Below are 10,675 nucleotides of genomic sequence, written 5' to 3'. Positions count from 1 at the left end.
TCCATTTAAGTTACTTTAAGTCACTTGTGCTAGAAGTGATTCCATGCCCTATGAAATCCTGAGGTTGTAGTTTTTCACACATTACTTCTGCATCATGACTTTATTTCTGTTAAATAATAATCATGGTTCTTTTTAGTTTTTTTAGTTTATCTGACATTGCATTTAATTGGACAACATATAGACCACATTATTTTAATTATCCTGACGTCCGAAAAAAACAAAAACAAAAAACAAGTCAACTGTAACCAAAAACATATACAACTAGATACAAAGATTATATAACTCTGTGACAAAAGCAAGTTTCTTAAAGTTTACATTTACTGTTTGCTAATTAAAAAAAAAAAGAACAAAATGAAAAATTTCTTTCCCAGGTCAATCTCTGACAAACAGTCAGCTTCGCATGTTGGCAGTAATTGGTCAGACTCAAGACATTGTCCTGCCATGCAAATTGGATCATCCTATGGATGTCGTGGACGAGACGGTAGAGTGGTCAAGATCTGACCTGAGTCCCAGATTTGTCCATCTGTGGCGGTCAGGTGAAGATCTTCTGATTGGCCAAAACCCATCCTACAAGAACAGAACGTCAGTGTCCATTGAGAAACTGAAAACAGGAGATGCATCACTGAAACTCACCAAAGTGAGGCTGTCAGATGAAGGAACATACAGGTGCATCATTCCTGAACTGAAACCAGAATCTAGTGTTGAACTTGTTGTTGGTAAGTGAACAAAATGTATATGCAGCTGAAAGTAGAAATTGGATTACTTTTTATCTTTTATGTCACAATTTTATGTGTTTACAGAAGCTGATATTCAGATAATCAAAGTCAGCCCTAGAGTGTTAGAATGTAAATCCAAAGGCTGGTATCCAGAGCCGGAGGTGTTTTGGCTGGAGAGCGAGGGAAAGATCATCACTGCTGGGTCTAAAGAGATGTTCAGAGGTTCTGATGACCTCTATGTCCTCAGCAGCAGACTGACTCTGGAAAAAGGACACAGCAACAACATCACATGCAGAATCCAACAAAACAACCAGCACAGAGAAGCCAAGATCCATGTTCCAGGTTAAGTTATTTATTACTAATGTGTGATCCATATTTAAGCTACAAACTAACAAACTTGACAAAACACATGTTAACTTATAAATAATTATTTTATCTCATGTGTGTTATTATTTCAGATGATTTTTCTGTGGATTCAACTAGATCTACCATTGCTGCATTGATTGTTGGCATTATGTTTATTACTTTTGTTGTTTTTGTTGTTTTTCTTGTTTGGAAATGGAGAAAAAACAACAACATGGGTGAGACTCTAATGTATTTTAAGAGCCCTTGTCTGATGCAGTTGTCCTAGTCTCAGCGTACTGTTGGATACTAATAATGAGTTGTCTTTGTTTAGTGGAAGTAATTCCAATTTGAATTTCACCATGCTATACCAGTACTTTAAGATTAGGTCACTCTAATGATCACATATTTGATTGATCTGGGAATAATTTTTTCCACACCATGTCTAGTCCACAGTTCAACAGCTCTGATTGAAGGTGGAAGATGAAACAGTATTGCCAAAATATTGCATATTCTCCTTCTTTGTCAGACAAATCTGATAGAATTTACACCAATTAATTGTTGTCCAAAAAATGTGTGGGTTTTTTTCTGTAAAATGTGCAATTGGTTTAAAGTTGGAAGTTGGTCTTGCCCAGACCAGCTAGACTTGCATTCAAGTATAAGTGCTGTTATTGCCTCATATGCTGCTAACATGTTATTTAAGGCAAACTGCAAACATACACAAACATTCTAACAATAACATGTCATTATGAACACAGTCATGTCTATAGAGGCCTTTTTCCATTCAGTTTTAAAATTAGTATTTTCATATTTAACTTAGTTTCTTATAATGTGTAAAAATAATAAATAATGTAATGTAATGTGTTGCTGTGGTTTCTATACTGTGTTGTTTTCATTTTGCTTCTTTTTTTGTTTGGCCTTCAGACAAAAATTATGATTGCTATACTGCCAGGACAGAAAAAAAGAAGCTTTTGTCAAGTTTGTTTCAATTGAGTCAGAAACACATTATTATTATTATTATTATTATTATTATTATTATTATTATTATTATTATTATTATTATTATTATTATTATTATTTAATACTACTACTACTAATTTTCATTATTATTATTTTTATAATACTATTTTCATGACAGTAATTCTTCACTTTTAAACCTTTGGTGTGGCAAAGTAATGCATTTAAAATTTATATTTGCATCTCCCCACAGAGACTGGAAGCAAAAAGAAAATCCAAGCTTTTGGTGAAGATCCAGAAAGGGAATCTCTGATGAGTCCAGGAAATGTAGAAGTGAATGACACTGCAAGTGTCAGTATAGAACCTGGATCTTTGTGTCAAAAAGAGGTGGAAGATGAGGATATTTCTAACAAAAATATCGTGCAGACAACAAAAAGTGACACACAACAAAATCATAACCACCCAGGAAAAGAGACAACAAATAATGGGTGCAGAAATGACGTAACCCAATCACAGGATGGAAGACAAGCACAACCTGAACAATTTGATAAAAACAGTGAAAGAAGAAATTATGAAATTCCAAATTTGACTGATGATAGTGGACAAGAACATCAGCCCGAACAAGATGAGGAAGCAAACAGGAAAGAAAAACAAAACGAAACACAGACACAAACTATAAATGACACAGGCCCAGGTCAGAGTCTAAGTAAAGAAGGACAGACAAATGTAGGGAATGGAGAGGGAGGACAGCCAAGTTTAGGGAATGGAGAGGGAGGACAGCCAAGTTTAGGGAATGGAGAGGGAGGACAGCCAAGTTTAGGGAATGGAGAGGGAGGACAGCCAAGTTTAGGGAATGGAGAGGGAGGACAGCCAAGTGTAGGGAATGGAGAGGAAGGACAGACAAGTGTAGGGAATGGAGAGGAAGGACAGACAAGTGTAGGGAATGGAGAGGAAGGACAGACAAGTGTAGGGAATGGAGAGGAAGGACAGACAAGTGTAGGGAATGGAGAGGGAGGACAGAAAAGTGTAGGGAATGGAGAGGGAAGACAGACCAGTGTAGGGAATGGAGAGGGAGGACAGCCAAGTGTAGTGAATGGAGAGGAAGGACAGACAAGTGTAGGGAATGGAGAGGAAGGACAGACAAGTGTAGGGAATGGAGAGGGAAGACAGACAAGTGTAGTGAATGGAGAGGAAGGACAGACAAGTGTAGGGAATGGAGAGGGAGGACAGAAAAGTGTAGGGAATGGAGAGGGAAGACAGACCAGTGTAGGGAATGGAGAGGGAGGACAGCCAAGTTTAGGGAATGGAGAGGGAGGACAGCCAAGTTTAGGGAATGGAGAGGGAGGACAGCCAAGTGTAGGGAATGGAGAGGAAGGACAGACAAGTGTAGGGAATGGAGAGGAAGGACAGACAAGTGTAGGGAATGGAGAGGAAGGACAGACAAGTGTAGGGAATGGAGAGGAAGGACAGACAAGTGTAGGGAATGGAGAGGAAGGACAGACAAGTGTAGGGAATGGAGAGGGAGGACAGAAAAGTGTAGGGAATGGAGAGGGAAGACAGACCAGTGTAGGGAATGGAGAGGGAGGACAGCCAAGTGTAGTGAATGGAGAGGAAGGACAGACAAGTGTAGGGAATGGAGAGGAAGGACAGACAAGTGTAGGGAATGGAGAGGGAAGACAGACAAGTGTAGTGAATGGAGAGGAAGGACAGACAAGTGTAGGGAATGGAGAGGGAGGACAGACAAGTGTAGGGAATGGAGAGGGAAGACAGACCAGTGTAGGGAATGGAGAGGGAGGACAGCCAAGTGTAGGGAATGGAGAGGGAAGACAGACAAGTGTAGTGAATGGAGAGGGAAGACAGACAAGTGTAGTGAATGGAGAGGAAGGACAGCCAAGTGTAGGGAATGGAGAGGAAGGACAGCCAAGTGTAGGGAATGGAGAGGAAGGACAGCCAAGTGTAGGGAATGGAGAGGAAGGACAGCCAAGTGTAGGGAATGGAGAGGAAGGACAGCCAAGTGTAGGGAATGGAGAGGGAAGACAGACAAGTGTAGGGAATGGAGAGGAAGGACAGACAAGTGTAGGGGATGGAGAGGAAGGACAGACAAGTGTAGGGAATGGAGAGGAAGGACAGCCAAGTGTAGGGGATGGAGAGGGAAGACAGACAAGTGTAGGGAATGGAGAGGAAGGACAGACAAGTGTAGGGGATGGAGAGGGAGGACAGACAAGTGTAGGGAATGGAGAGGAAGGACAGCCAAGTGTAGGGAATGGAGAGGAAGGACAGACAAGTGTAGGGAATGGAGAGGAAGGACAGCCAAGTGTAGGGAATGGAGAGGAAGGACAGACAAGTGTAGGGGATGGAGAGGGAAGACAGCCAAGTGTAGGGAATGGAGAGGAAGGACAGACAAGTGTAGGGAATGGAGAGGAAGGACAGACAAGTGTAGGGAATGGAGAACATAATACTCTGCCATCACCTTTGGGAGCAAACGCAACAAATCAAGAGCAGCTTGGCAGTAAAAAAGAAAAAAATGAAGACAGTAAAAGCCTCCCCTCAACGAAAAAAAATCAGTCAGGAAATAGTACAACAGAAGATCCGTGTAGAGATGAACAACAGGAACAGTGGAAAGAAAAAAGAGAAACTGAACAAACTATACTCTAACAGTCGGTCAGTATTTGTTCTTTTTCTCTTTTAAATCACTGTTATTTATTAATTACAGGCATTTCATTACTATTTGACACTGTACTCTTTTTGTAATGACACACAATGTTTAACTATATTTATTTATTTACCAGAGCAGTAGTCAGTATTCTCAGTTAGTTGTTCAAGTTGAATTTATTTATAAGCTTTTAAAATGCATTTCTAAAAAATTTTGTTTGGCATTCCAACTATTTGTGCTGTTGAAGTTAAAGGCTCTCTAGTGTAATTATTTAAGCATGTTTGCCACAGCAAGGCAGGTTTTATTATGTGTTATATTTATATGCACAATGAGATCACACAGTCTGTAAAGTGTGTACAAAGGAAGTACAGACCAGGAAAGTATGCACACAATCTACACACAATTTAACAGCAGTATAAAGGGTTGAGGTTTATAACAACAGCTAATCGATGAAAGATAAGTCAAAAATATTGCCCAGGTGTAAATGTAGCACAACTATAACTAATTAAATAAGGAAAACAGTAGATCAGGGTCCACCTGCCAAAAAGAATAAAGTTAAAAAAAAAAAAACAAGCAGAAATCACACAAGACCAAATTGCTGATGTTTAACAAAAAGACAATAAGGAACCAATAAAACTGAGGAAATTAAGAGGTCATTACAAAATTTTTTTTTTTTTTAGCTATTCAGTATACTGTTGTAATTAGTGGATCCAGAGTTTGGTGTTTTACAAATTTGATTAACAAGCCAAGGTACCTCCAGTTGGATCTCGGAGATGAAAATCCCACAGGATTTGTGTGAGAACAGGGATCTAGTGGAAAAAAATCAGACAAATAAACATTGCCCACCTGCTTTTGGACCCCCTTCATGAATAATACTTGATTTATGGTTCTGATATTGTAATTGTTTGTGTTGATATTTGTCTTTCAACCTACATAAACATGCTCCTGTACAATACTCCAAAAACCCAGCAGTGTGTAGGTCAAGTGCTGCGTTCACCGCAAGTGGGATAACTGAAAAAACAGAAAAAAATACAGCAAACTGCAGGAGACACTTTTTTATTCTTTTTAACCCTTGTTGTCCTTTCAGCTCTTTATATGCGATGAATTTGTTCTTCTCCCCGGCTGACGTGGACCGACAACAACAAAAGCTCACAGTTGTACCAGATCCCTATGGTCTGCAAAGCACTGCCAGAGCATTTTTTCTTGTGTGTGTGTGTGTGTGTGTGTGTGTGTGTGTGTCTGTCTCTTTGGAGATTCTATAATGTTATAATTTCTTTTTTTCTTTGTAATTATTTGCTGAATCATTATATGAACTGTAGTTTCATACATGTTTATGAAGTAAATCTAAAGATTCGTGTAAATCCTTTAGTCTTGTCGTATTATTCAAATACTCTAGGTCAATTTCAGACTATGAACAAATGCAATTTCTTTTAATTTAAGCTTATACTTTTTTCATTTTAAAATGATGGAGATAAATGATGCATTGTTAAACTGTCTGGTGTCAAACAGCTAACAGATCATCTGCAGAGGAATGGCTTATTTGAAGAGTTTCCGTCAGGTTTCAGAACTCATCACAGCACAGAAACAGCTTTAGTGCAGGTTACAAATGATCTTCTTATGGCCTCTGACAGTGGACTCATCTCTGTGCTTGTCCTGCTAGAGCTTAGTACAGTGTTCAATACTGTTGACCATAATTCAGTAATATTCTATTAGCGCGACTAGTGCCCCCTTGACTGATGCTGTTGTCCTTGTCTTAGTGTACTGATGGATACCGATAATGAGTTATCTTTGTTTAGTAGAAGTTATATTCCAGTTTGAATTTCACCATATTATACGATTACTTTTAGGTGAGTCTAATAATCACATGATTGATGGCTCTGGCAATATTTTATACATCGCGACGAGTTGGAAGTTCAACAGCCCCTATTACATGTAGAATGTAATTGTTACAATGTGTTGTGTGTATGTTTGGATTATATATACACATCTGATTTATGCCAAATATCTTGCTTATTAGGAACTACTTATTATGATTATTATTATTGCTATTATTATTATTATTATTATTATTATTATTATTATTATTATTATTATGTATTCAGCCATTCAGTATATTTTCTTCACTTAGATACCTTTGGTGTAGCAAAATATGCAAAATATTTTAAAATTGTAACTGCTACCATCTGTTTCTACACACAGAGATTGAAAAGTTCCCTAATAATGAAGAATCACAGAGTAGATGCATGTATAAAACATGCTCTTTTGTTGAAGAGCCAGAAAATGATGAAGAAGAAAGAAAAGGTAGAAGTCAATGAAACTGTACATGTTGGTATAGAACCTGGATCTTCGTGTCAAAAAGAGTTGGAAAATTACTATGATATTTCCAATAAAAATCTTCCTCCTACAACAAAAGTGACACACAACAAAAAAAATAACCAACCAGGAAGAGAGTCAGCAAATAATCTGTGCAGAAATGAAGAGGCCCAATCAGGTAATGGGAGACAAGCACAACCTGAACAATTTGATAATAACACTGACAGAAGACACAATGAAATCCCAAATCAGAGTCTGATGGATGACAGTGGACAAGAACATCAGCCTAAACAAAGACAAGAAGCAAAGAATGATACCAGCATTAAAGAAAAAAAAACAAAAAAACACAAAGAGTTCACCTACCAAAAAAAAGAAAGTAAAAGAAAACCAGTAGAAAGGATAAAAGGCTAAATTACAGATATTTAAAAAAGAAAAAAAGGGATTTTTTTTGTTTCTTTTGGTTATAATATTAAGTATACAGTTGCAGTTAGTGGGTCCATAGTGTTTCTTTTACAGATTTGCTTAACAAGCAAAAATCCCAGAAGGAGATACAAATCCCTTAGGTGTTGTTTCAGGACAGACATCCAGTGGAAAAATCTGACAGTTTAAACATAAGTTACCTGCTGTTCAACCATGTCAATAATACCTGTTTTTTTGATACTACATTTGTAATCTTTTGTGTTGGCATTTACATTAACTACATAAATGTGATCCTGTGCAGTCTTCCAAAATGCAGCAGCATGTAGGTCGAGTAGTGATTTCACCGGGAAGAAAAGAAAAATGAAAATTTTAAAAACACAGCAGACAGTGGCTTCAGTGAATACTTTTCATTGTTTTTAACCCTCAGTGTCACTTCAGGTCTTTGTATGCTGTAAATTTGCTGTTCTCCGTATGTGTCACGGACCAACAACAACACACACCCATCATCACCAGGGTCTGCCAAAAGCTTCTCTCTCTCTCTGTGTGTGTAAAACTTTAAAGCTTGTGTACAGTAAGTGTGTTAATTTTTTGAAAAATATTTTCTGAATCTTTATTTTGAATGTATCATATTAATGAAACAAATCTAAATATTCCTCTACATGCTTTAGTATTGTATTCATATTCAAACACTCATTTTAATGACTTTCCACATACTACTACTAATAATAATAATAAAACTATACGAAATATTTTGATGTTAGCTGCTGGTATTCTGGAGTTTAGGCAGATTTTAGACAATGGATCATCAGAGTTCTTTGAAATATATTTTTAATGTTGTGCCTTTATTGGATGGTGATAGTTAAGTGAAAGGTGGAGAAAGTAGAGGGTGGGGGTAACAGTTAGCTAAATAGCCGATAGAGAATCCACACCTCTGTATTGAGCACAAAAAAAACTTCAATCAAACTGTAGCAATGGGAATTGCATTTACCATGACTGTTTATTAAGAGTTTTAATAAAGTTTATAAAGAGAACAAGATGAAACACTAACTGAAAATAATAAATACATTTTAAAAAATCTAAATACCAGGTAAGCCACACTAAAACCTGAGAAATACTAGTGTGATCCCGGCACACACAAACTCCTGGGTTTCACTTTACGAACGTTTTTTGTACAATGTTCAGAGCTGATCGCTCGGTTTGGCTCAATATGCCACTCCAGCTGTGCTCTAGGTCAGCTCTCTGCCCACACTGCTGCATCACTCCCCTGCAGATGATCCACAAACCACACTTTCCACGAACAGAAACAAGTTTATTTTTGTTTTTGTTTCTTTTTAAACAAAAATGATGAAAATAAATGATGCATTATTTAACTCCAAGTAGCATTAAAGGATTCATATGTGTGAGACAAATTTTGTGTTCGCTAGACTTCACCACTTCAATTCCCATTTTGATTATTCCTTACGTGTTTCTGTGATGAAGTAAAAATCACGAGCATTTTGCAAGTTTCAAAACTTTTATTGAAAAAAAAATACATATTTAGTTTTGACAGGAACATAACTACAACACGTAAACCAGCACAACAAAACATTTTGTCACACCAGTATCTGTCATATTTTATACTGTAGCGGACCACTACTTTTGAGGAAGTGTGTTGATGTATTTTGTGGCGCGGTGTGTTCAGTTGATGAGAGAAGAGGAAAAAAGCAGGAGTACAAACTAATAGCTCAGTGTCGTCTGTTAACCTCCGCAATACCAAGTACTATTCTGTGTTATTCAGAATCCTCTAAGAACAAATTATGATACTGCTGACACAGGCTGTATTATTCAGCTCTTTAACAAAACAAGATATAGCATATATGACTACTCCTACTAATAATAATAATAATAATAAATCAGTATTGAAATGTATTACATGTGTTGTCCAATCTTGAAATGAGCATTAGTTAGTAGGGATGCACCGATACCGATACTGGTATCGGGCCGATACTGTAAAATGCGCGCGTACTCGTACTCTTAAAAGTTAACCGATACCATGAACCGATACTAATGTAGCCCGGATGGGAATTTGGGAGTAGATACTCATAATTCCCATGGACTTGAACGCCACGGTAACATAAGGTGTTCACAGTTATGTGATGTAACTGTACCCTGAATTTAATTTGCCCTGTAATATGTCACAAGGTAAATACAGGTAATTAGAGCAATCAAACTGTTATGTTAATCATAAAGTATTATTGTATGGTATGTAACTCTGAAGGGAGTTAAAATATTGTTCAGAGTTCTAATTTTCTGGAGGCCCGTGAAGGTAGCATAAAACGGGACCTGTGTATCTGTTGCAATGGAGGAGGAGAAGAGAACGTCATGGAGAGATGCACGAGGTTAGCTGAGCCAAAGTGAGAGACTCGGCTAGTTTTACTGAGGTTAACCAGCACAAAAGAGTGTGTGACTAGAAAGCTAACCGTGTGGGAGCTTCGCAACAGAGTGTGGGTGAAGTGACTTTTTGTTTCAACGGTCGCACCACCGTGGAAAACTGTGTTTCCAGCTACGACCGCCGAGGCTAAAGGCTAGCCCGGACTGCTTGGCTGCGCCGGAGGCAGCCGCTATGGACTGTCGGAGAGCTGGACAGTGACTCCCTAACGTGCTGTAGCAGAGACAACATCGGGTCCGCAGGGAGTGGATTTAGTGTGGGACTGGTGAACGGCGACCTACCGAGCAACGGAACTGTAAGTCAGACTTTTGTGCTCTTACTGGGGAGAAGAGGATTTTTCTCCATCGTCCAGCGTGAGCAGCAAACAGGCCTGCAACAAGTGTGAATGTGAGTGTGTGGAGCCCATGTGTGAATATTGTTTGTTTAGTGGAGTTATATAACGTGTTTTGGAGTGTATATTAGTGAGTCACTTACCAAAAGGTGATAACATAAGTTGGGTTGTTTAATATAATTTGAAAGGGAATTATTTCATTTATCCAGTGTATTTCATTTGGTTAAGGAATTGGAATATCATTTGAGTTTAAAAAAGGGATGTGTTGTACAGTATTTGTCTCTGCCCTTACGTTCAGTAAACGTTTCGTTTGTGTTAAAGAGTTGTCTGGGGTCGTTTCTTTACTACTGGTTAAGTTTAACTTGTGTGTGGTAGAAGTATCGGATTTTGTACTTGGTATCGGCAAGTACTCAGATCCAAGTATCGGTATCGGATCGGTTTGAAAAAAATGGTATCGTTGCATCCCTATTAGTTAGTAATAGTAATTTCTTTTGACTCAGTTCTACTGTTTGATA

At 38.0% G+C, this 10,675-nt stretch overlaps 1 protein-coding gene across 1 annotated transcript; it reads left to right on the top strand.

The window, feature by feature from the left end:
• Nucleotides 1-400: 400 nt before the first annotated feature.
• On the top strand, nucleotides 401-1,063 carry LOC134623794 (butyrophilin-like protein 10). Its single transcript, XM_063468812.1, has 2 exons — nucleotides 401-716; nucleotides 801-1,063. Exons 1-2 carry the CDS (start codon nucleotides 401-403, stop codon nucleotides 1,061-1,063), a joined length of 579 nt encoding a protein of 192 aa, XP_063324882.1.
• Nucleotides 1,064-10,675: the final 9,612 nt, after the last annotated feature.

The sequence above is a fragment of the Pelmatolapia mariae genome, linkage group LG3_W, assembly GCF_036321145.2.
Source record: "Pelmatolapia mariae isolate MD_Pm_ZW linkage group LG3_W, Pm_UMD_F_2, whole genome shotgun sequence".
Classification (NCBI taxonomy): Eukaryota; Metazoa; Chordata; class Actinopteri; order Cichliformes; family Cichlidae; genus Pelmatolapia; species Pelmatolapia mariae.
The sequence above is the reverse complement of the archived record's forward strand: the minus strand, read 5'-3'. Positions and strand labels throughout refer to the sequence as shown.